Consider the following 25,904-nt stretch of genomic DNA (forward strand, 5'->3'; position numbering starts at 1 on the left):
AGCCTTTCTGAAAGCCGTACAAATGGGTGGAGGCACAGCTAGTGTTTGCAATGACAACTGTTCCTGGAGAGACTCGGGAGAAACAGGATATCCCTACCTCCCAGCCTATAGACCAGGAGCAGTAGTATCACCTGGAACTTGCTAGAAATGCAAATTCTCAGCCCCACCCCAGCCATCTGTGCTTTAACAAGCCCTCGGGTAACGAAGATCACTCTAGGATTTGGAACGGGCTGCCGTCAATGGACTACTGCAGCCCTACCTTGTGCGGTAAGAGCCTAACTTTGATTCCCACGCCTGCTACATAGAATGCTTGATGCCAGAAGCCAGGCCAATGTACTTACTGAGCACAAAGAAACCTGGTCATGAGCTTAATAAATCAAAGTCCTCAGCACTCTAATGGGATGGATGGTAAGCCTTGGCTCCCAGACCTGCCCCCCTGTGCCTAGAGGAATGGGGGATGGAGGAATGCCGCCCCCCCCCCCCCCCCCCGTGGGGTTCTGACTGCCCCAGTCTCAGCTTCCTTGGCCCATTAGCGGCTCTGTGTGTGGGTGGAAGGGGTGGCACCTGGCTCCTGCATGGGCTCTCGGGCAGCAGCGAGGTGAAGGGGCCGTGTACCTGGATGCAGGTGCCCGTGCACTCCTTGCACAGGCTGCAGGACAGAGCCCAGCGGCTGGCTGGGATGTGGGAGATCTTGGTGATGGGCTCCATCTTCTCGGGGCAGCCGATGCTGACCTGGGCAGGACACAGGGAGCTACATCAGGCCTCTTGTCCTCAGCCTGCCCCAAGGACCCCCACATGGGGGGGCTGACTGCTGACACCAGCTGGGAGGCAGACAGGACAATGGGAGAGCCCCAGAATCCCAAGTCCTCCCTGACTGTCCCAAGGTGACCACTGGGTGAGTGTGGGCTCACCTGCGACAAGCCTTACGTTGTTTGTGACTGTGAGACAGTGCACATCAGTAGTGTAACTGAGTGTGTGTGCCTACAGTGTGTGTCCCTCAAGACAGAGATATGTGTGTCTAAATGAGTACATGCAAGGTCCCCTCTCTTCTGTACCTTAGCCCTGTGTAAATAGCACCTTCCGAGTTATCATCATCATTTGTGTTTATTTTATTATTTTTCTAGGCAACAAGTAATGGTCTCAGGGTCAGGGTAGCATCTCTTCTTGGAGGCCTCCAGGGCCTTTGCTTAGGCCCTCCTGGGTCTCCTGTGAGGACTATACCCATGTCCGCATCTCCTGGGCACTGCCCCTCTCACTCCCCCTTGCCCATGCCTAAGGATGGCAGAGCCCCTGCCCAGAAGTCCTAAACCGAAGGGTCCCCACTGTCCCAGGTGAGCCCACACTCACTCCGTGGTCAGCTTGGGACAGTCAGGGATCCTTGCTGGTTCTCTCTGTCCCAGGGCATACTCAGTGGGAGCAAGTGACCACTGCTGACACAAGCACCATCATCACAGAAGCCTGCAACGCGGGTCTCAGCAAGGACCTTCAGACTTGGAGCCCAGGAAGGTGAGGGCTACCTGGCTTGCTCCCGGGCATGGCAGCATTGGCGTGAGGTCTCATTCCGGGTCATAGCACATAACAGGGCCGGGGCTGAAACTCCAGCAGATCTCAGCATTTTCCATTTCAAATAAAATGGGAGCCCAGGGCCTCTGTGACCTCACTGTGGATCTAGTCTGTAAACCCACGGTCCCTCCCCACCTAGACTCAGACCCAGGCCACCCCTCTAGCTAGCCACAGGCCCAGTAGCAGGCCCACTATCTGACTTTCATTTAGGCTTGCCACCCAATTTCCTTTCAGGTCAGCTGGCTGACTTCTGTTTTAACAAGGCAGCTTGAGTTTAGTTGGAACAACTGCCTCGATAAGGGTGGACCCACAGCCTGCTTTCCCCAGTCAGCTGCCTGACTTTTGTCCAGCTCTCAGACCTACCACTGGATTCCCAGGGTCCATTTCCCCTGGACACCACCACATGAGTTCTGACCACATCCATAGCAAAGTTCCCAGGGGCTCCAGTGTTCTCCAGCTCAACACCCGAGATCCCATGTTATGTGAACCATCTCCCTCCTTTTCCAGAGCTCTGCCCCCCAAGTTCTGAGCTCCACACAAACCCACTTCCCCCAGCTCCTCCCCCACCCCCACCTGCCCACCTCAGGAATCCACAGAGCGCAGCTGACGTGCACCCACTTGGTCCCACTTCTGGTCGGCTTCAAGGCTCCTCCTCGCTTGGGGCAGAGCAGGCACTTTGGCTGGACACCCAGGGCACACGTCCGGCACAGCCAGCTGCCTGTGGGCACCTTGAGGATCCCATAGCAGGCCTGGGAAGAGAGCAGGGTGGTCACAGGTCGGAGGCATTGGTCAATGTGCATCTGGTCAGGAGTCAGCTGTGACTGTCCCAGGCCTACCCGGGCTAGGAGCTACAAAACTACTCTACTACCAGGCTCTGGCAAGGAGGACTCGTCTGTGTGGTGTGCCAGAAATGTCACCATTTCAGGCCGCTGTGAAAGGGCTCAGGTCTGCCCTCTGCTGGGAGGACTGTCACTTTAGCCCGAGGGTTCTAATCAGTGAGGGGCCTCAGAAGTGTCCGTGCAGCCTTTGGTTGAGTGTGTTTTGGTGTGCATACTGCCTGAGGACAAGGAGCAGACCTTCCATCATTTTCACAGGCGTCTGTGAAGGGGGTTCTCCTAGTCATGCGAGGTTCATGAACCTAAGAGCGGCTGAGTATAAGGGGTGTGGACGAATGGGGGGTACTGCCTCCCACCACCGGCCAGGGGAAGCCTCTCTGAGCTCCAGGAGACAGTCCAGCAGCACTGTGTGTGTGTGTGTGGAAGGACAGGCGGGTGTCAAAGTCAGAGCCAGAGTGGGTCCATTATGTTCTAGTCAGGTCTGCAAACACGGCCCAGGGGTGCCCAAGGTCCAAGGGATGGGTCCGGTCAGGCCAGACCCAGTTTATATCAACAACGGTAACAAACACTTCGAGCCCTTATGATACTGTTTGAAGCCAATAACTCAGACCTTACTGCCACCTAATCTTATGTACCGCTGAGGAGAGAGAGGTCCAGAGGACTTAAGAAACTCGCTCTAGAATCTAGATGATAGAGCTTGTAAAGGGCAGAGCCACAATGTGAAACTAGGCAGCCTGGCTCCAGGCTCTGCTCTCAATCACTGCACTGACCGCCTTTGTGGTCCAGGTTGGTGAGGAGCAGAGGAGGGAGGCAGGGGCAGTGTGCTCGGTGGGGAGTCTGCCAGGGGAGGACAGAAAGATCATCCGACGGGCCTTTCCTCAGGTCTGGCTGATGGCGCTGGCCCAGCACCACTGGACAACCATGCCAGTCCCTTCCTCCCAGCTTGCCCTTCTTCCGAGGAGCCTGTGCCCACAGGGCTGCTACGCTCCCAGCCAGGACCAGCTCCAGGCTGCGTGTGAGGACCCCGTGTGGACAGGGGCCTCGGGGGGGCTGGCCACCTGGTGCACGCAGACGTTGCATTTGTCACAGAAGACCATCTCGTTGCCGTCCTCGCCCTCGGGGGAGCGGCACACGTCGCAGACGACGTCCTCGTCGTACTCGATGCCCAGCCCCTCCTGCGTCTCGATGGCCCGCGCCATGTTCTGGTGGCACAGGGTCTCCAGCTCCTCCAGCACACGCTCCAGCGTCAGCTCGTCCAGCGCCGGCCTCTCTGTGAGGACGACAGGGGAGGGGGTGAGCAGTGTGGCCTTTCAGGGCAGAGGGATGGGGGGGGGGTTTCCACTCATCTGCTGTGACCTGGGAAAACAGGTGGGCGGTCGTGGGCCTCAGCTCCATTGTCTGAGAACTGAATGGGCCGGACCATCCGAGCTCAAAGGCCCTGGGGCCTGTGGTGGTGCTCTGACACTAGGCAGCCTGCCTGCAACCACACACATGACGTGTCCATGCAGACAGCATCTCCGGGATGCGGCTGGCTCCGTGAGGAACCCACTGCTTGAGCTGTGTGTAGGGGGGACCTCTGAAGGTGGCTGGATATGACAGAGCTGGCCCTGCTACATGCTAGTGGACTCCAGCCGGGAAGTCCATGCTCGCTCTTCATGTAACAGTCACGTTGACTAACTCTGTTCCTAAGAACTGTCAATTACATGCTAGTATCACCCTCACCTGACAGTTACAGAAACTGAGGCACAGAGACACCTGTAAATTCTCCCATCAGTAATGCCTCAGGGACTGTCACCCAGATCCATTCAGTGCAAAAGCCCAGTCGTGGCTGCTGTCCTCCGGAGGGTGAGGACGCTGGGATTCAGAAGAAAGCCCTGCCTGGCCTGCCCCGGTCCCATGCTCGGCCTGGCAGGTCACCTACCCATCTCCTTGAGCTCCAAGTTGATGAGCTCCAGCCAGTAGGCGTCAATCTCGTCCAGGTCATAGCGGCTGCCCCCTGGCCAATCAGGCTGGGAGCCCTCCTCGCCAAGTTCGGAGCTGCTAGGGGACACCTGGGAAGGGGGGCCTTCCAGCGGCGGGAGGATCCTAGGAAATCAAGAGGGGGTGGTGTCACGAGGGGAAGGACCCTCCGCCTGCCACCCTTGCTAGGTCTGGAGGCATCTGGTGAGCTGGCCAGCCCAGCTGAGGACCTAGTGAGACTTCGATCCCAGCAGTGCCCACACTTCACTCCCTTCTTATACTTCCTTCTCTCCCCTGCCCGCCCTGCAGTCTCAGATGACTGTGAGCAAGCAGGGAGGAAAACAGGGCTGTGGGCAAAGTGGAGGATGAGAGTGGGGGCTGACCCATAGCCATCCCTCCATACATATCCATTCTGCTCAGAGCGGGCACCTGGGCCTTAGCTAAAGCCCCGGACCTGGATCTGCCCTGCCCCGGCCCGTAGGAGGCATTCCAAGTGCTGTCCTAGGCAACTTCCCGTGCCTGCCTCTGGGACACGTGGAACAGAGCCAGGCGGGCTCAGACCCTTCAGCACAGCCCTCGAGGCTGCGGAGAGGCCAGGATTGCCCTCACCGGCCCTGGTTCCTCCTTCACCACCAACCCGAGAAGAAATGAGGTTGTGTTTCCTCTGGGCGGAGAGGAGTCCTCTCCGGCTACATTCTTGCAGCCCAGGGTGGCCCTGCCACCGAGAGCAGTGCTGTCCACACACCTCGCCCTTCCCCCTCAACAGAATGTCACCTGAGCAGCGAGTCTCTGTCCACAGGGCTCCCCTCACCCCAAGGGGACACTGCCTCCCCTGGATACTAAGATGCACCCAGACTTGGATCAGTCCCAGATCACACTCCGGGAAACCCTCCCTCAGGCATGGTGCTGCCTCTGAGGCAGCTTGGAAGGGCCCTGGCTGCAGAGTGGGCACTCAGCCCTGCTGCCCCACTCAGTGGGTACTTTTGGGCAAGCCACTTAACTTCTCTGTGACCTCATCCAAACAGCGGGCTGATAAGAACAGTATTTACCTTCCATGGTTGGCGTGAAGAGGAAATGCATGAAAACCTGTAAAGCCCCTAGAACAGTGCCTGGCACACAGTACACCCTCCATGTGTCTTTAAGACCTCTGGACATCACTGTGCTCCTTCTGAAATGGAGCAGAGCGCTTTTGGCCTTGGGCGGGCACATGCCCCATCTTGGTTCAGTGGTGTGCTGCCCCTCAGTTCCTGATACCAGTTCAAAATGCCAGCTTTCCCCCTCCCCACTGGTTGCCATGGTTATGGCTGTGGAGCCTGGCCTCTGTCTGGCCAGCCCTGCCTGCGGGGCTGAGAGGCCTCTCACTTGCCCAGGAGGCCTCCTGGGGTTGGAGACAGGGCTGCCAGGGGCTGTGACTCAGAGCAGACTGGAGAAGAGGGCAGGGCCCTGGACTCCAGGAAATGCCCTGGTGTCAGCAAGAGGCAGGAAGGATGAAGGAGGCAGAAGCTGGAATGGCCTCCAGTCCAGGGGGAAAGCCCAGAGGCAGTTGAGGGGGGCAAGGAGAAATGAAAGGGCTTGGTGCCACCTTTCCACACAGAGGCCCAGATTAAAGAAGGCTGTGGGTGATGATGATGATGCTGGCACAACTCCCTCAATTCCCCTAAAAGGTCATTTTTAAAAATATATATTTTCATTGGTTTCAGAGACAGAAACATCAATGATGAAAGAGAATCATTGATTGGCTCCCTCCTGCACACCCCCCACTGGGGATCGAGCCCATAACCTGGGCATGTGCCCTGACCGAGAATCAAACCTGTGACCTCTGGGTTCATAGATCAATGCTCAACCCCTGAGTCATGCCGGCCGGGCCCCCACAATAGAAGCAAGATGAACACTCTGTCCTATAAAATTACGCCTTTCCTAATGAGGCTCTTATCTGAATTAATACATTCTTTTAAAAGCACAGACTGATTTCTGTCATGACCCTGCTTTTTTGTGCCCACAGCATATGCTTAGTTGGGGTTTTGGATAACTTTTGCCCAAATGCCCACCCCCAACCGGCATAACTCTCCACACCTTATACCCAGGCAGTTGCCACCTGGCCAGAGCTCTTGGGGCCGATATCACATTCCTTTCTCTGGGAAGCTGGGATAAGAGGCTCATCAGAAAGGCATTTCCTGTGCTTCCTGGGCCTCACCTTCATCCGTTTGGCCTCTTCTGGCTCTGGCTAAGGAGGAAGCTCTCACACCAGGCATGGACCAGCCTGACCCTAGGCCAAGGTCTCAGTCTCAGCTGCAGCCAGCTGTACTGAGGTCAGCTGGGAGGAGATGGGCGGCTGGGTTGGGATCTGGGAGCGGGGAAGGGTCTCTACTCCACAAGACCAAACAGACACCAGAGGTTGGTTCAGCCTGGGGCTGAATCTTTTGGACACACCGAGGGAGCTGAGTAAACCTTCACTCAATTCATGATCTGGGGCCATGACAGATTCTCATTACCCAGATACGTTTCAGACCATGAGGTGAGCAGACCTACCCAAGGGCCAGGGAAGATGGGGGAAGGAGGCAGAGACAGAAGGGCCTAGGGGAGCAGCCAGGGAGGGCGGTCAGAACCTACATGCAGGGTGATGAGGGCGCAGGCTCTCTCTGGGCCTCACAGAGGTAACCCAGGGCTCGTTCCCAGGGCCTGTGATTTCCTGGCCCAGCCCTCTAGGCCCTGACAGTCATGCAGGGAATTCCCCAGAATTTCCCAACTTCCTCTTCTGTAAAATGGGGACAGTAATATGTACTTTATAGGGCTAATATGATAATTAAGTGAGAAGATGAAGATAACAGGCTCAGCAGAGCAAGTTCTCAGGAGGAGAGTTCCTGTAAGAATTTTGACTGTAGTGGCTGCCCCGCTGGCCTCCAGGCGAGGGCTGTGCAGTAGGAGGTGCTGAAGAAGGTGGAGGGAGGCAGGGGAAGAAGGGGCATGGAGATCTCTCCAAGAGCGCACCCTTCCCTGCCTGCAATCTATCCTCTTCAAAGAGCATGGCCAGGCCAGGCTGCCTGGCTCCTGTCAGCTTACAGCAAATGCATATGTGGGGAATGCACCCAGCAGAGCCAGAGCTGCCTGAACACGTGCTCTCTCTCTTGATGTCAACAGATAAGGCAGGCTGAAGCCAAGCTACTGGTGTGGAAGCATCTGCAGTTAATTACCCAGGCCAGCGATGCTTCCCGAACCACCTGACACTGACATCAAGGAGAGGGGACAGACTGCTGGGCTGAGCCTAATCAGGACTCACCTCTTTCCACCCAGCTGGTGCCCCCAGCTCATTACCCTGGTCTCCTGGCCCATGTTTTCTCATTCAGCCCTCACCAGGACACCATCGGGCAGGCACCGTTCTTAGCTCCATTTGACAGAGGAGAAAGGCTCAAAAGGGCAGTAGCATTCTTGTCTGCAGAGGGGCGGGTGTGGAACTGGCTAGGAGCTTGCCCCACATTTTTGGCCCTGGGCAGGGGATGTGGAGAGGAAGTTCTTCCTCCAAGTTCTCACGTGTTTTTCCCAGAGACTCTGAAGCCCCCTGATTCTCAAAGGCCCCAGACCAGACTGGTAGGCACTCAGCCCTCGGGAGCCACAGGGGGATGAGTCCTGCGCAGCACCCAATCCTGACTGAGCACCTGCGCGGGGATTAGCTTTGCCTCTATAATCCATGCCCAGCACAGGCCTGGCACCAAGAGGGCACTGGTGTCTGTGAGCCAGTCATGGGTGTGGCTGCCAGGAAGCAGCAGTGCCAATGTCATGGGAGGTGGCAGCTGTGATCTTTGCCCCAGGCCCAGTCAAATGGGCCTGAGCAAGAGCTCTGGGGCTGCCAAGGCCAGGAGTGGACTGCTAAAACACAAGCTGTCCAACCCTGGTGAGCTGGTGGGCGGGACAGAGGGCCCCTCTGCCCCAAGACATGACTTGGAGGGTTTCCCAGGGAAGAGAAAGAAGCACTTGGCTGAACTTTGTTGCTGGAGGCATGGCCCAGGGCCACGAGGCCACCCCCTGACGAGAGAACCACGGGTCTCTCTGACCCACAAGCCCAGCGGACTCAGCCCTGGCAGGGGGCCTCCCAGGCGGTTGGTCACAGCAGCTGCTTCCTGAGCATCCCTCCCACTAAGAACTCCTTACAGAGGTTTAAGAAGTCAAGAGCATGGCTTATCCCTGTCTTAAGGAGTCATTACAAGTCTGCCGATTTCCCTGATTAAGACATGCTTGTGGGACCCAGTTTGGCTCGACATCAGGCTAATCCGGGCCAGTTTTTACTGAATACTTGTGTGCCAGACCCTGTGCCAAGTGCCTTTCAGGCATCATTTCCCTACATCAACTCCACCACCGCAGGAGGTAAATAGTATTGTCACCATTCCCATTTCACAGACAAGGAAACCTGAGGCCCAGGGAGATTATATTTCTGGCCCAACATCATCCTGACGGTGAATGGCTATTTGAACCCTAGGCTGTCTGGCCCCACAGCTGAGCCCAAGCCCAAGAGGTTAGTCTCAAAGGTAAACTGCTAGTATTTCTGGAATATTTCAATGGTTTATGGGCCCCCAAAAAATCTAAAACAAAATAAAGCTAGGCTAGCAAGGAATCCCAGGACTGGTGGATCCCATGTGGGGTCCTAGGCGCCCCCCTTCTTCCCCTGCCTGAGCCCCTAGCCTGGGCTGCCCGGCTCACCTCACCACGGGTTCTGGAATGGCCTCTGCCCCGGCGGGCACCTGCACACCTTTCTCCCATTCCTGTCGCCACGGATCCGCCAGGATGTAGTAGTCATCCGGGCTGAGCTGGTATGAGTCTGGGATCTTCATCGCTGTGATCAAGTCTGTCCGGAAAACCTGTGGGGAGCAAGGATGGCGGGAGTGGCTTCAGACTGCCTCCGGGTGGCCTGCTCCCCAGGCGAAGGGAAGAAGAGGCAAATACAACTCAAGTGGGCTTTCTGCCCACTCCCTTAAAGTCAGAAGCCAACACAAATGCACTAAGTGCAATAATGCATCTTCTCTAAACAGTGCTTTGCACATAGCAGGTATTCAATAAAATGTGTTAAGTTGAATTCATATGTGTTCTGACCTGCTAAAGGACAGTGAGGGATGGGAGTGGACTTCAGAGGGATGGGAAGGATGGGAAAGAGAAAAAAAGAAAAGAAAAAAAGAAGCCTCTGTGAATGCAATACTGCCATTAAGAGACTGGGGAATTTCTGACAAATGCTTAAAATGATGCTTGTAGTTGCAAACACAGTGCTACAGGCACAGTGGAGATGTAAAGACTGCAGGGCACCGACCAGGGCAAACAAAATGCCAGGACCTTATGCGAATAGCTGAGGGGAGATGGGGTTTGGGGCAACCCCAAAGGAACACTTCCCCCAGGTCAGGGTCTTTAAGGTCAAGGACGCCAGGTCCCTGTTCAGCAGGGGCTCCCCAGGCCCATCCTGTGTGTGTGATGGGGTAGGAGGATGGGGTTGGATTCCTTCTCAGTCAAGCCCACCCAAGGCCCCTCAGAGCCAGGCCATTGAGTGGACACACCCTCATGCTTTGGTTTTCTCTGGTCACTCAGGAAGTTGTTCTTCCCAACCTTCTGCCTGCTGTGCCCCATCTCCCCAACAGTCTCTAAGCCCAGCCCGTGGCACTGGCAGTGACTCTTGTGCCCTGGTTACCTGACCTCCGGTGGCCTCCCAGGAAGGGCTGCTGAGGGACTTGGTAGGCAGCTCCAAACGAGGTGACTTACATAGGTACCAGCTTTCCCAGCGATCATCACATGAGAATCACAAGTTAAAGAAGTGATTGCGTTGAGACAAGAGAAACCACTTCAAGGAGTGCTCGAGGCCTCTGACCAAACTTCAAAACCACCCCTCCCTGGAAAAGTCAGCATCTGCTGGCCTTTCGGAGGCTCATGACAAGCTCATTCACGGCAACCTCTGCCTGCTGGGGGCCCACGTCACTGGCTGTGAGTGTCTCATGTGAATCCAGGGCCAGAACAGCAAGAAAACAACTGAAATGGGTGCACCAAGGGGGTCTGAGGCAGCATCTTGCCGAAATCTAATTAACATCTGCATCCAGCTAGCGAGGGCCCTGGCTTGAAAAAGGTCAAGTTTCTTGAAGATTCTATTTGCCAATATAAGTTAATTGTTAAGAAGAATACCCTAACATTTAATTAGTGTGAAAAAATTAAAATGAGATTACAATTAAATGCTAATTAAACAGAAGATGGAATGTGGTGAAGATTTTACAGCCCTGGTGATTTGCATATCTTATTAGCAAGCAGTAAGCCAGCTGATCCAAGAACACACACTCAGGTACTCGGTGCTTTTGTGGGAGCCCTTCCTAGCTGTGGCCTCAGCCGAGCCCAGCAGGGCTGGGGCTGCAAGACCTGGTGGGCGAACTGAACCCAGAGTGGACTCATCACTGCCTCAGAGCTCCCCCAACCCAGGCAAGCCACGGGGCAGCACAGACAAAGCCCTGCTGCTCTGGAGCCAAGGGGAGCCGCCCACTGGACCGCCCATCTTCCTGCCCCAGAGAGCAACCCTTCAGGAACCCAGTGTCCCTGTGAGCCCCTCCAAAGAGGCATGGGTGTGTTTAAAATCTCTTGCTGTTCCTTCATCCTGTGGAATAGTTTAAATGCCACCTCCTCCGGGATTCCTTCCTTGATCATCCCGACTCAGGGAGCACCAACTGCCCGACAGAGCCACTTTCTACCCCAGCATCCTGCCTCACTTCCCAGTACTTCCAACTCTGAAGATGAGCTGGTGCGCTCATGTTGCCTGTCTCACATCCTCTCCCCTGACACACTGTCCTGGTCTCTGCTGCATTCTCAGTGCATGGCGACTGGCACGTAATAGGGGACAGAGCAAATGAATGAAAGGGCTTCTCTGAGGGATTATCTGATGAATCTGAGGCTCCCAGCTGGCTCTCAGCTGTGCTTTTTGAACCCACAGTAACAGGATAAGACATCTCGTAGAAACACCCAAAGTTGAACCTGAACAAAGCAACACAGGGTTCAAAGCCAAAGGACCCGGGTGCTGCCCGAGCTGGAGGCCAGAGTGCGAAGCCACACCAGCGGGGGAGAAGTGGCTCTGACCTAGGAACAGGCCCAGCATTGAGAATTCCGAGCAGGAAGGGGTCCCGGGCTCAACTCGGCGAGGGAGATTCAGGAGAGAGGAGTCTGAACTCGGGAGAGTTCTGTTTCGTTCTGGGTCCCTCAGGGAGCAGGTGGCAGACTGGACACCAGTGGCCCTTTCGGGCAGAGGACTCACGTAAGCACGGTAAAGCAGCACTATCATAATGGTAAGGAGTACTGTGTGCCCAGTACCATGTAAGGGCTGTTCTTGAGTTAATTTATTATCAGGCCCTATACCAACCCTGAGGTGGGAGCTACCATCATTCCTATTTTACAGCTGAGAAACCTGAGACTCGGTCTAGTTAAAGAACCTTTACAAGGTCCCGAGTGTTGGAAGTGGCAAAAGTACCCCACACCAAGACCATTCCGACAACATCTGCACTCCCCCACAGCCCCTTTTGGCCACAGGGCTCACTGTCAATTCCCTTGAGTTAACCTGAAGTCAAATCAAGTGGCTTCTGCTAGGACTCGACTATGCAAATCAGGTGGAGGCTTTTGCAAGTTGCAGCTGCCCTCAGACTGAGCTGCAAGGCCTACCAGGCCCCGCGCCCATCCAGATGCAGTATCCAGAGCACTTTTCACTTTCTCCCTGGGCACATGGGAGGACCCGCAGGACACACGTCTCCCTTGCCAAGGCCGGGCTGGCCTGCTTCATCCTTAAGGTCTCAGTGCAGCCCACATCTGCCTGGGAAGCCTTCCCCAGTCCCAGGCTGGGTCCTGGGCTTCCTCTGCACTCCCATAGCCCCAATAGGGGAATCTCTTGGTTTCTTGCCATGTCTCCTCATAAGGTGATCTCAGTGAGGTCCGGCCGGGCAGGAGGTTGGAGCCCAACAGTGGACAGGGCCTGGCACATGCTAGGTGCTAACAAAAGTTGAAGGACTCAAGAACCTCCCATGGACCTGCCACCACCTTGCTGCCCAAGGCTACATGCAGCTGAACCCTCTACCTTTCAGAGAAGCTTCTGTACATTCACATAAAACCTGGCCAGCCCAGCCAGTGCGGCTCAGTGATTGAGCGTCAACCTATGAACAGTAGGTTATGGTTCGATTCGCGGTCAGAGCACATGCCCAAGTTGCAGGCTCTATTCCCAGTGTGGGGCATGCAGGAGGCGGCTGATCAATGATTCTCTCATCATTGATGATTGATATTTCTCTCTCTCTCCCCTCCTCTCTGAAATCAATAAAAAATATTTAAAACAACAACAAAAAACCCGTCCACAAACATGGCAACCAAGTTGTAAACCAAATACCTTGCTTTGAGTTGGCAGAGGTTAGGCTTGAAAAAAAGGCTCAATTATTCTCTTAAACTGCTTCTGAATTATTTATGAAAACTAAATAAAAAATAAAATGGCCACCGACAAACTGGAAACCTTGCCGTGGCAGGAAAGTTAGAAGCTGGAAAACAAGCAATTTTCTAAGAATGTGAATGTTTACTATTTTTCTCTCTTTTGGCAGAAATTGACAAATTGTTAAAGGTCTGCTGCCTAGCAACCAAGTTCTGCTGAGCTGCTTAGGAGATGTGAATTGCAGTTTCTCCAAGCAGTATGAAGAAAGTTGAAAGGTCTAAGATTTTAATTTAATAACCAATCTGAGTGCCAGAGGTACCGATGCAACTCCGGAGGGAGCCGAAGACCCCGCTCTGCCTGGAAGTAGGGGCGGTTCATGACCTTGCCTTTCACAACCATCTGGCTTTCTACACCTGTTTCTCCAGGGAGAACCAAAAACAGGCTCTGCCAGAAAACATCAGCAGAGTCTGATGTGATCTCCAAAAGCAAATAAAGCAATGACAACGGGCAGCTTTCCCAGAGCCATCCAGTGAGTTCTCATGTATGGCCACAGACTTGTGGAAGTTATTTGGGTATTTTGTCCCAGGTCCTGGGACCCTGTACTTCCTCTTCTCAAGGTGAATTATTGTATCATAGTCTATTTCAGACCAAGAGATACCAAGAGGAAGTTTAGTTACTTAAGGAAAGACTCCAGCACTTACCACAATTACAAAATAAGATTATTGGGGTAATGATTTGTTTAATGTCCATCTCCTTTAATAATCAAGCTGAGAGCCCTAACAGGTTTGGCTCAGTGGATAGAGCATCGGCCTGCGGTCTGAAAGGTTCCAGGTTTGATTCCGGTCAAAGGCATGTACCTTGGTTGTGGGCACATCCCCAGTAGGAAGTGTGCAAGAGGCAGCTGATTGATGTTCCTATCTCATGGATGTTTCTAGCTCTCTGTCCCTCTCCCTTCCTTTCTGTGAAAGAATCAATAAAACATATTTAAAAAAAATAATCAAGCTAAGCGAGGCAGAAGCTACATGTGTACTGTTTATCACTATGCCTGTTTACGGCACAGTGCCGGGCACACAACAGGTGTTCAAGGAATGTGTGTGGTACAAGTGAGTGAATGAATGCATGAACCTCAGGATTTATCTGAAGTTTGGCTAAACCCTGAAACTTCCTGTCCTGCTTGGCAGGGGTTGGTCAAAAGATTCTTCAGGGGACTTGGGTAACTGGTCTTGGTCACTCTCTCAAAGTCAGTGAGAATGGCTCTGGCCAGGACCGCCTCTCCAGGACCTCTGTTCACGTGAGGAGTCCCAATGCAAAGCTGGGAGTGGCGCCCTCCCCGCCGCCCTCCTAAGGATATTTGAGGGTATGTCCTGAAAGGGCCAAGTGAAAGATACCTAATTTTTTTGTTTTAATTTTTAAATGTATTTTTATTGATTTTCGAGAGAGGAAAGGAGAGGGAGAGATAGAAACATTGATGAGAGAGAATTTTGACACCCTCCTCTCTCCGAGGATCAAGCCCACAACCTAGGCATGTGCCCTGATTGGGAATTGAATTGTGACCTCCTGGTTCATAAGTTGATGCTCAACGAATGAGCCATACTGGCCTGGCCCAGATGCCTCATTTAATGCATTTTTTTTCTGAGCACTTCTCAATTGCTAGTAGTGAAAAGTAATTGTCCTGTTGTGACATGGCAGGTGCTATGCTAAATGCCTTGCATATATAATTTCACTTAATTCATATCACCCCCATCCTACAGATGTGCAGACTGAGACTCAGAGAGGTTAAACACTTGTTTGAGGTCTGCATTGCCTTTTAACCACTGCAATACTATTTGCAAACCAGTCATATATTTCTTCCTTTTAAAAAAAATATTATTTCACCCTGGCCGGTAGCTCAGATGACTGGAGCATCGCCCCGATACAGCAAGGTTATGGAACCAACCCCCAGTCAGGGCACATAAAGGCAGCAATGGCTGAATGTATGAATAAGTGGGACAACCGCCCTGGCTGGCATGGCTCAGTTGGTTGAATGTCATCCCATGCACCAAGAGGTTGCCAGTTGGATTCCCAGTCATGGTACATGCCCGGGTTGTGGGCTCGATCCCCAGCAGGGGTTGGCAGGAGGCAGCCAATCAGTGTTTTTCTCTCTCTCTCCCTCCCTCTCACTTCCTCTCTTCAAATCAACAAAAACATTAAAAAAAAAAAAAAAAAGTGGAACAACAAGTTGATGTTTCTCTCTCCCTCTCTTTCCCCCTCCCCTCTCCCTCTCCAATCAATAAATAAAAATTAAAAAGAAATCTCTTTCCTGAGCTGGAACCTGATAAAAAGTATCACATACAAGAGCAGAGTTAGATACTTAAAATTAGGTATGAAACACCAGAGAAAGGCTCTGCCTAGTCCCATTCAAGCTACCACATTTGGTCGCACGCTTAAAACACAGACACACACTCCCTCTCTCTCAACATCTTTCTCTTTCACAAGGATAACAGCACTTCCTGCTCTTAAAGAGAATTTATTACACACATTTCTTTTGCAAGACAAGTCCCAGAGGCCAGGAGGCCTTTCCAGCTGGCGGGAGCAGTGCTGCTTCTGACTATACGAGGCCCAGAGGAAGGCAGCGGGAGGCTCAGCAAGCAGGCGCGTAGCCCCGGGAAGGGCTCTCCTCTCGGAGAGCAGAGGAGCTGCTGGCTAGAATCAGGGCTCAAAGCCACTGGGGCAAACTCAAAAACTCTTTTTAGGATTCTCCTGCTTTACCTCTCGGGTCTGTGGGTATGTTACTGCAATATATGTCACCATTTTTTTAAAATAGAAAATAGATTGTGTTGCCCAGCCAGTGTGGCTCAGTGGTTAAGCATCGACCCATGAACAAGGGAAGTCACAGTTCGATTCCTAGTCAGGCACATGGCCCAGGTTGTGGGCTTGATCCCCAATAGGGAGTATGCAAAAGAGAGCTAATCAATGTCTCTCTCTCATCGAAGTTTCTATCTCTCACTCTAAAACGAATTTTTAAAGGTAGTTAAAAATAGGTTATGTCAAACATCGGGGTAGGCGTCGTATTGATCCTGTGGTTTTGCTCCGCAACACAATCTGGCCACCCCTGCCTTCACCCGAGGTAGAAGGGTCTCGTTTTTAAAAGCAATGGGTCAAACCAATGACCTGCCTCCTTTCTGTTCACTTGTTGAATTCTCACCAACACTGGTCTTAGAGACACCCCAATGGGGGGAGAAGCTGTCCATAAGGGTCACCTCTTTCTCCTAGGCCCTGTCCCCAGGGGCCAGAGGCTGAGCACTGGCGAAGGGCCTCTGTGGAGCTGTAAATAGGCCCCATTCCCTCCTGTAGAGATATACCAGTTTGCCGCCAGGGCCCAAGGAACTGATGGTTGAATGCCAACTCCCACCCACCCTGTGCTGGGACCATCCAGGCTTCTGTCCCGGGGAGGCCAGGCTCACCTCCCCTCACTCTGGGATCACTCCCTCTTCTAGGCTCCACAGGCCTCAGGAAAGGAAGTCACACCCACAGAACAGAACCTCCATGGCAGGGTCTGAGGCTCAGAGAGAAGCAGTCACTTGCCCATGGAGACAGAGCTCCTCGGAGGCAAAGCTGGCTGCACCTCTCGTAACGGACACTTTCCTGTGCAGCACCTGCATCCTGCTGACAGCCAGAGGACACGCTCCCCGGGGACAGAGCCGCATCTTTGGTCCCCCTAGCAACGGGCTGAGTTTAATCAGTGTCCCTGCCCACTGGCTGGGTTCTGGAGACTCTGACTTCCTAAAAACACAGCTTTCGACTTCACGACAGCCTGACTGGGGGAATCCCCTCCAGGTGGCCTGCCCTCCCCTCTGCCTCTCTGCCCAGCCGAGGAAGACACTGCCCTGCCGGGACAGAGGGCTTAGCAAAAACCTGCCCGGCCCCTGGCTGCCGCTGTGGGGACGGGGGTGAGCTGGGTGACGGCCCCACCCCCTCCCGCTGCCTTTTCTTAGGTCCCAGTCCCCTCTGCAACCTCAGGATCTTCCAGGGAGGCCCAAGCCAGGAACTCCTGTCTTAGCATATTAGGGAGAAAGGGTGATGACAGCAGTGTTTAACCCTGGCTTCCAGGGGGCGGGGGCAGGCTTTGAGAAAGTTCAGGGACCCTGAGGACCCACCACTCCAGACCATTTAAGTCACAATTCCTGGGGGTGAGGTAGGATGGGCGGTGGTCTCTGATCTCCATCAGATTCACAGAGATATTGACCCACAAAGAGTTAAGCACCAACAATGATGACGCCTTTGGTAAGATAGGTCCACCAGAAACTCAAAGCCTGAGCAAGATTTATGCACTAATGCCACCTCCCCAGGACAGGCTAAACCCTCCGCCTCCCTCAGGACTGGCCTGGCTGATGTAGGCCCTAAGCCTTAGACCTCAGCTTTGTTGGGGTACTGCAGGCAGGCAGAGCAGAGGAAGGCCTACTTTTCCCTCCACTGCCAAAGCGAATTCTGGGGCCACCCCGGGACCCAGGCCTGCACCCCCCTTTCACTCTGGCTGAGGAAGACCACCCGCTGGTTAAGGGTGGATGAGAATCTGGGCCTCAAGGCCTTGGCTCTGTCCAGGGTCCTGACTCCTGACGGGAGCACTTTTTCCGCCTGGGGCACCTCACTCTGGTGTAGAGGGCATCCCTTGATTTGCACCCTCAGGGTGCACTGGGAAGGGTGGGCCTTGGCAGGTCATCAGAGCGGCAGCCCCTCGGTTCCCTAAACCCAACTCCAGTCCTTCCCACAGCTGTTGGCTTCACCATGGACTAGTGGTGCTGCTGGGGATAAGGATTTGTGGTCCTCAAAAACCCCAGCCCATCACTGTCCACATTCAGAGATGAGTGAGGAAGTGAGCCACAGAGCCCCCAGCGAGAGGGCTCCTGCACCACACACATCAGCTTGCAAACATTCTGGCTGGGAACTTGGGCCAGACTGGGAGCAGACCCTGTGACCAGCCTGACAACCACCCCCTAGGCTTCTTACTCTGGGGGGCTGGGCAGACGGGACTCCCAGATCCCCTCTCATCAGGGGGTCCAAAGCCCTGCGCCCCCAGGCCCTGCAGACGAGAAGGGCCCTCCTCTCCTCACCATTCACAGGAAGAGAAGGCAACAACCCAGCGAGATTTAGTGCAAATGTTCTGTACCGCCAAATCCTCGCTTTCATCTCCGCCTTCTCATGAGCCAAATAATTTGGAAGCTTTCATTGACCGTTTCCTTTCTGCCCCAAGATAGTTTGGAATTTATGGTGGCTACGGCTCAGCCTCCCCACTTAGGGGACGAGGGAAACCTCGCAGGCTGCTCTCCAGCCGGCTGCGGAGGAAAGGCTGTCCTTGGCCGTAGTTCAAGGCGGGGAAGACTTCCTCCGCTCTCCGGAGCCCAGGACTTGAGGTCGGGCATCTCCCTCAGGCTGCACAGCCCTCTGGGAGGCTCCTGTGCTAGAACCCAGGGCCACGTGCAGCCAGTCCCCATCAGGGCAGGGTACCAACCCCCTTACAATGACTTGACTATATTTTTTGGGGGGGGCAGGGAGGAGGTTCAAAGGCTCTGAGCTGGAAAACCCAAGAAGCAGGGGAATTTTCAGCACTATGCAAATCATTTCTCCTCGGCCTTCGTGGACACCTGTTTCCTCCCAGCCCCCAGCCTATCCTGGGTGTCGATGGCAGCCCTGGCCTTGGGATCTCTGCCCTGAGAGCCGTTCCCTCCTCCTACAGGTGCTGGGGGGAGGGAGAGGGAAGAGGAGGGCACAGCCAGTCCTAGGAGCTCCCCTGAGCTTCCCCACCTTTCTCCAAAGCAGCAGGCTCCTCTGCTCCAAAAGGGCATGGCAATTGCTGCCTCCCAGGACCCGCAAGATGTGTGAAGACTAATGTTTTACTAATTCAGTCACAATTGGGGAGCCCCTGCAGGTGTCAAGGTGGGGTGGGAAGGGAGAGGGGGCAGTGGAATTGAGGAGTGGTCCCCCGGGTTCCAGGGCTTTAGCACGCTGCCTCCCACTTCCCGGTGCACCCACTGAGCAGGGCTGGTCCAGGAGGGCACTAACAGCCTCAAGAACAGAATCTTCCTAGGCAGGCTGGGTCCAGCCCTAACTGCATTCTGGAAGGTCTCTCCTTCCAGCTCCTCCCCTCCTCCACGGGGCCAAGGGAGGACAATCGAGGACAATCGGTTGGGGGTGGGGGTGGGAGGCATCAGGTCTCAAAGGCTCCCCACTCCCCACAAAGTGGGGGTGTTAGGGTCAGCCAGCTCCAGGAGGAGGCGGGAGTCCTTTTTCAAATGCAAGTTCTGCGGAAGACCCCCCTAGGGGCTGGCTAATGACAGCTGAGCCATGATGGCTCCGGTGGTGAAAGGGGAGAGGAGGGCCCCAGGCTCAGAACACAGATACTGTCCCCAACCCCAAGCCAAGGGCTCAGCCCCGGAACTCTGGGCCTTCCTACCCTGGGCACTGTTAGGCCCCAAAACTTCAGGTCTTGGCTATATAACTTTGGGAACTTCAGTTTCCTTATCATAGGACTGAGAACTCTGGACTACTTAAAAAAATTTTTTTTAACTTTAAAAAATATATTATTTTTAATTGATTTCAGAGGAAGGGAGGAGAAAGACAGAAACATCAATGATGAGAGGCATCATTTATCAGCTGCCTCCTGCATGCCCCCCACTGGGGATCGAGCCTGCAACCCAGGCATGTGCCCTGACCAGAAATTGAACTCCTGACCAGGAATCAAATCATGACCTCCTGGTTCTTGGCTCGACATTTAACACTGAGCCACATGGCTGGGCTCTGGGCTACTTTTAAGGATTAAAAAACTAAAGTGTCCATCACTCTGAAGTGCCAGCTATTCTGAAGGCTGCAGAGCAATGCCTCTCTGGAGGGCCCTGTTCAACCCTTCCACAGACCTTCCACCTCTCAGACCTCTTGCAGCCTCATCTGTGCTGGGGCCTCTTCTGCTCTGAAGACCTCTTCTCCCCCGATGCCCCTGCCCCCTTTTCACCCCCATGCTCTTCTCCACAGCTCCAGAAGCCAAATACCTCTACCTACCACAAAAAAATCCCAGGTCAAACAAAAGAGGGCTTAAAATGCAGGCACTGTGAACTGTGCATAATAAGGAGCAGATGATTTAACTGATGACTGGGGACCCATCCTCCACCCCTCCACCAGCAATCCTGTCACCCTTGCTCAGCCTCCAAAGTGTCCTTCCTGAACACCACTGCTTCTCACTTCACTGCCAACCCCAGGCTCTAAGCCGCCGTCATTTATCTCCTGGTCAGTTGCAAAAGAATCAGAATCCTCCCTGGTCCCACCTGTGTCCCAGCATGCCCTTCTCCTCACACAGCCAGTGGGATCTCTCGTTAAAACATCAGAAGGCCATTACCTCGCTTATGATCCTGGAAAGGCTGCTTCTCTCACTCAGATCCTCAGAAACATCTTTGCAACAACCTACACCCCTGCCTTCCTTTCACTCGGCCACACTGGCCCAGCGTGACCATGACTGTGCCCTCTGCCAGGAGTGCTCTTCTTCCACACATCACTCCCCCAGGCCTCTGCCCTGTGACCTCCCATCTTCTCTTCCCCTTTCTTTAGGACATTGGCCGCTACTCACCTCTGAGGGCTTCTTTTCGTTCTGCCGGGGCCAGCCCGGCTTGGTGCTGCTGGGCAGTTTGGAGCATCTTGAGGCAGATGTAGTGTGGCCTGCAGAGAGAACACAGCCTGTGAGGGGCCCTGGGAGGCCGGGAACACCACCCACCCACACCCAGGGATAGAAGGGAAGCTCCAGCCTGAAGGTCCAGGAGGTGGACACCTCTGTGGGTTCCGGGTAGATTGTCCCTGCTCTGGGCCTCTCCAATGATGAACGACGACACGAAACCCCTTCCACCCACCAACCCGAAGGGGCTTGGGAAACAAAAGGCAGTGACCAGGACTCAGCATTAGTTTACTATGTGACCCACGACAAGCCCCTCACCCTCTCTTGTCCTCTGCTTCCTCCTTGGTGTGACGCCCTGGGTAAACAAGAGGCTGGGCAGAGCAGTGGGAATGACGCTGCTCTAAAGTAGACCCACAGACCAGGCTTGAGCCCTGGCTCAGCCACTTACTGGCTTGTCACCCTGGGCAAATAACTAAGTTTCTCTGAACCTCAGTTTGCTCTTCTATAAAGTGGGGGCAAGAGACTAACTAACTGTCTTCAAAGGGTTGATGTGAGAATTAGATGATATCATGCCTGTAGTCTTCTCAATAAGCATTAGCTATTATTATGAGGGTCTAAGGCCGTTGCTGGACTACAGGGCTGTGGCTTCTATCCCCATGGATCCAAGGAGCTGCTGGGAAAGGACAGTGCATCAGCCTGGCCCAACTCCCAGGCAGCTGCAGGGCTCAGCTGCCCAGAAGCCCACCCCTTGCAGGTGCTCCGCCCGCACGGGCTCCTTTGCATGCAATAAAGTTAGAAGGAGAGGATGTGGTCCTCCTTGGCTCTACGGAGCCAGGCCACCGGCAGTGTGGTTGCAGCCGCAGGAGGCCAGACGCTGTGATCTCCTGCCACAGGGAGGAAGGGGCTGGCCACGTTAGACACCAGAGCCCCGATGAACCCACAGACCCCCAAAGCACAGGGACTGGGACCTGGAGCGGGGGATGGGACTGGGACCAGACCCGCCATGGGGTTGCATCTGCCACAGGCTCTGGGAGGAAGGTATGAAGCTTTGGGAGCTCTCAGGGGCTCACCACCTATGTGAACAAACGGCGGTCTAGAGTTGCAGGGCTCCAGGCCCAGCCTCCCTGGCAATGCAGCCTCTTTCTCAGCCTGGGCTTCCACCAGTCACTCCACTGCGTGGGAGCCGCTTCGCAGTGTCTTTCCTATAGGGCAGAATGCAGCTCCTGACTTCAACCAGCTCATGCAGGCCCAGACTCCTGGGCAGCTAGGAAGAGCTGCCTTCTACTACTGGAGAAAAGCTCTCACCTTACACACACGCCCCCAAATATCAGAAGAGGCTCCCTCAGCTCTATCTTCTCCTTGACAACATCCCTCCCCCATCCCCAGACATCTAAACGACACCCCCAGGCCATACACTAGTCCACCTCTGAGATCCCATGAAGGTCAGACTGCTCCATTCATTTCTTCAGCAAACATTTACTGAGCACCTAGCTAGCTGGGGATAAGTCACTGAGTAAGGCATGATCTCTCTTATCAGGGAGCTTGCCAGTGGTTAGGAAATAATACTTATCAGGTAATTATTGCAGTGACAGATTTTCTCTGGGTTGGGTAGAGACCTCCTATAGTGCCCTGACTCCACAGGAGAGCCACAGGGAGAGGGATGGACTCCTAGTAGCCAGGAGTTACATATCCAAAGGCCCAGGGGGGAGCAGACCTGTTCCAAACAGAGCAGAGCAGGTGGGACTGAGACCTGAGGGTAAAGGGGTGGGGGAGGGAGGTAGAGTGAAGAGAACAGCGAGGCCTTAGTGTGGGGACTTTCTTAGGAGCAGAGGGACCTGCTCTCACTTATGCCTTCCCCAGCATAGAGGCCACGGCAGCCGCTCCCCATCTGTGGGCCTGGTAATTATTCACATGCTTTCCCTGGAGGAGCCCCAAAAGGAAGACCTTACTGTCAGTGGTGTCAGAGTTGTCGCTGCTGATGGAGTATTTTCGCCTCTTTTCTTCCATCTGCAACAAAAGGCAGGCCCCGTTATACACACAAGCAACCTGGGAAACCCTCAATGCCCCAGAAAATCACCGGTAGCCTCCCTCCCTTCCTTCATCCCTCCCCACACTCTTCCAGCTACAGCCAGCCAGCCCCACTCCGCCCCACACACCCTGGGTGGGAGGAGGGAGGGGAGAGGAGGGTGCATCGCCATCTCCTGAGCCCAGAGCCTCAGAGGAGCAGGAGTCTAAGGTGAGGGGACCTGCCCAGGGAACTCAGGCTCACCAGAGAGCCAATCCAGTCCCAAGCAAAAGTTGCAACTGGTGCCTCACTGGGTGCGGAGAAGGGAAGGCAGTAGGCCCATCCTATCCGAGTTTAAGGACAAGCCAGCCCTGCCTGCACTGAGGACACATCCTGAGGGGGTGCGGCCAGGAGTGTGGAAATGGGGGTGAGTACAGGGAGGCTCCAAGCTGGGTCTCTGAGACACACCAGGCCTTGGGTGACTGGTCCTGGGCTGGACCCTCCCTCCCCCACTGTGGCTCTCCAGATAAAAGTACAAATCCAGCTTTATCCTGACTACAGGACTTAACTTCAAGGTAGGAAGGGCAGCTCTCCCATGCTGCACTCATCCCTCTGCCCAGTCTCAGCGACCTCCACTTCCTAACAACCAGTGAGCTGCGAGCCATTTGCATCGTTTACTGGGGAGGCTCAGTGCCTTGTCCTGCGAGTAACTGTCTGAACGGGGATTTGGATGCCTGTGGGCTGATCCCCGAGCCCACACTGAGCGGCCTTTGTGCCCTCCTCAGCGCCTGCCTGTGGGAAGTGCTTTCCCACCCACCATTGCCTCTAATCCTACAGCGTCCCGGGTGGCAGCGCCCGCTCCTGTCCCCTCGGAGGGGAGCACGCCCGGTGGCTTGTTAACCTGCTCTGGGTCTCAGCTAGTTAGTGGCTGAGTGCTAATGTGAGGACAGATCTGGGGCTCGGGGCCCAGAGCACTTTCCACCGTGTTCCTGTTCCTGGGGGTCTGGACCCTGGGCTGCCTCACTGCCCACAGCAAACAGCAAGGAGCCAGTGTCAGCAGGGAAGAACCCCACGGCCCAGCCCAGCTGCGGGCCAGCCAGGCTCCCGACCGCGCCTGTGATCCTATCTGCTATCTGCCACCACCCCAAATCTGCCCTTGCCAGGCCTGGGGTTCCCCTTCTCCTCCCGTGGCCCTGTGGAGACCAGGGAGCATTAGGCAGGGGAGATTACCCAGGCCTCTGAGCTGACCAGGAGGACCCGCCTGCCTGGAGCGTGACCAGAACCAGGAGCTTCTCTCTGCCCCCATTTCTCTGCCCCCATCTCTCTGCCCCCACGTCCCCCTACAGCAGGATTAGGATGACAGGAGGGTCCACTGGGGCTGCTTATTGCCCGGCTGTGGAGGTATGGACAAATGGCCTGCAGACGGTGTGGAGGGATGGAGGGATGTCTGCCGGGTGTGAGGTGCGTGGATGACAGGAAGGTGGGAACAACTCAGTGCAGCAGGGGAGGGGGGCAGCATGGGACACAGGGCCCTTACTAAGCCCCAGAACAGGCCTTTGGTACAGGTGGGCAAGAAGGCTGCTTCCCTTTTGCAGAGGAAGAAGACAAAGCCAAGAGGTTAAGTGGTTTGCCCTGGATTGCAGTGCTTTAAGAAGTCTGTCTGATTCAGGAGACCATGCACTTGACCATTAACGCCCCTGCCTCTGTCTGTGCAGCCTAGTGCAAGCAGGCAATAATGCTCCACCACCTACAGCCGCCCGCCCTCCCTGTCCTCTGGGATCTGAGGGTGGCTCTAAACCAGTGGTTCTCAACCTTTCTAATGCTGCGACCCTTTAATACAGTTCCTCGTGTTGTGGTGACCCCCAACCATAACATTATTTTCGTTGCTACTTCATAACTGTAATTTTGCTACTGTTATGAATTGTAATGTAAATATCTGTGTTTTCTGATGGTCTTAGGTGACCAGACTGCTTTAAACGAAGCCCTCTAACCTACCTCTTGCTCACCCAGCCCCATCACGGGGGGGAGAAGCCAAAGAGAGGTGCTGGAATTGCTCCCACCTGTTTCCCCCTGCAATGGGCTGTCCGGGAATTACATTTCTCTCCATTTCTAGCAAAGAGGTCACTCTCAAGCCAGGCTCTCCCATAGCATAAAAGCCACAGCCCCCACTAGACCAGGGGCCAGGGGAAAGACAACGGGGTCTGCGTTTTCACATAAATCTCCCGAACTGAAAGTGTTGGCAGCTGACTCAGGATTTTAAAAACACATTCGGGAGGCCAAAATAAACACCTCTGTGGGCCAGAATCAGCTGGTGAGAAGCAGTGAGAGCAGCGTAAAGCTCCTGGCACGGCGGCTGGCTCTCCACATACATGTTAGTTAATCCCATGCAGCCGTGGGCCAGGTGAGAGACCTCCCGCCAGTGCCCACCTGAGGAGTCCCCAGAGGGAGCGGTGACCCTGAACAGTAAGGAAGGTCCTCTATGACAGGACCCAATGGCAACACCCTTCTAGGAACCTGCCAGTATGCAGCCCAGCACCCCACCCTCACCCAGGCCCCTGCCCAACCTGCCCTCTGTGGAGCAGCCCGAGTCCTCCTGGGCGGGTGTTATTACGGGTGCAGGTTTTGTGGTGGTTTAATTGAAATAATAACTAGGCTTCAGAGGACAGTCACCGTTTGTAAGAGAAGCTGCCTTCCTTTGAACCATGCCTGTTGCCAAGGCCTGCCTGCCTCGGTGAGCCTCCCTGTCCGCGGCTGATGAAGCCGCAGTGAGGCCCCGGATGGGCTGTGGGGCAGCCCTTTGCCCCCTGGAACCCCACTCTCCACCCCAGCAAGGGGTACAGGGAAGACTCCTTCACCAAGTCCAAGTCTAAGACTGCAAACAGAAGTGGGGCTGGGGGAGCTGAGATTTGATCTCTGCCTCTGGGTTTTCCCTCTCCACTGCCCCCCACCCCCAATGTCTCCCAAAGCAAGGTCTGCTCTGGGAGAACACCTCGGTGTCACAGGCACTTTCTTCTGGAGACAGAAACCCCACCTACAAAGGAGACTAGGAATGGAAGGGTCACTTTCCCTCCCATTTGCACCTCCTACACTGCCCCAGCACAGAGACACAGATAGGAAGCTCTTGGGGAGTGTGGGTGTCATAGGGTCGCCTCAGGGAAGCAGCAGCCCACAGCCTCTCAGCAGCCCTCCCTCCAGCACAACCATGAGTCCCGCACCTTCCCCCCATTTCCACTGCTACTTCCTAGCCACTTCCTCTCTTGCCTGGACTATTGCTCCCTCATAATCCAGGATCCACACAGTAGCCAGAATGATCTTTAAAAAGTATAAGTCGGGCCCTGGCAGTGTGGCTCAGTTGGTTGGTGGGCATCATCCTGTGCACCGAAAAGTTGCCCGTTGGATTGCCAGTCAGGGCATATGCCCACGTTGCTGGTTTGATTACTAGTTAGCGTGCATACAGCAGGCAACCTGATCGAGGTTTCTCTTTCTCTCTCTCTT

At 54.6% G+C, this 25,904-nt stretch overlaps 1 protein-coding gene across 4 annotated transcripts in view; it reads right to left on the minus strand.

Moving 5' to 3' along the window:
• JADE2 (jade family PHD finger 2) overlaps nucleotides 1–25,904 on the minus strand; it is a 52,752-nt gene that overhangs the window by 19,641 nt on the left and 7,207 nt on the right. For all 4 annotated transcript variants that reach the window (XM_084886594.1, XM_084886591.1, XM_084886593.1 and 1 more), the window contains 7 exons: nucleotides 22,354–22,411; nucleotides 20,363–20,451; nucleotides 9,051–9,208; nucleotides 4,321–4,484; nucleotides 3,458–3,669; nucleotides 2,145–2,312; nucleotides 616–732 (listed from right to left, as the gene is read on the minus strand). In XM_084886594.1, coding sequence (XP_084742720.1) covers nucleotides 616–732; nucleotides 2,145–2,312; nucleotides 3,458–3,669; nucleotides 4,321–4,484; nucleotides 9,051–9,208; nucleotides 20,363–20,451; nucleotides 22,354–22,411 — 966 coding nt within the window. The remainder of the gene's footprint in view (nucleotides 1–615; nucleotides 733–2,144; nucleotides 2,313–3,457; nucleotides 3,670–4,320; nucleotides 4,485–9,050; nucleotides 9,209–20,362; nucleotides 20,452–22,353; nucleotides 22,412–25,904) is intronic.

The sequence above is a fragment of the Pipistrellus hanaki genome (genome assembly GCF_964339955.1).
Source record: "Pipistrellus hanaki genome assembly, chromosome: 5".
NCBI lineage: Eukaryota > Metazoa > Chordata > Mammalia > Chiroptera > Vespertilionidae > Pipistrellus > Pipistrellus hanaki.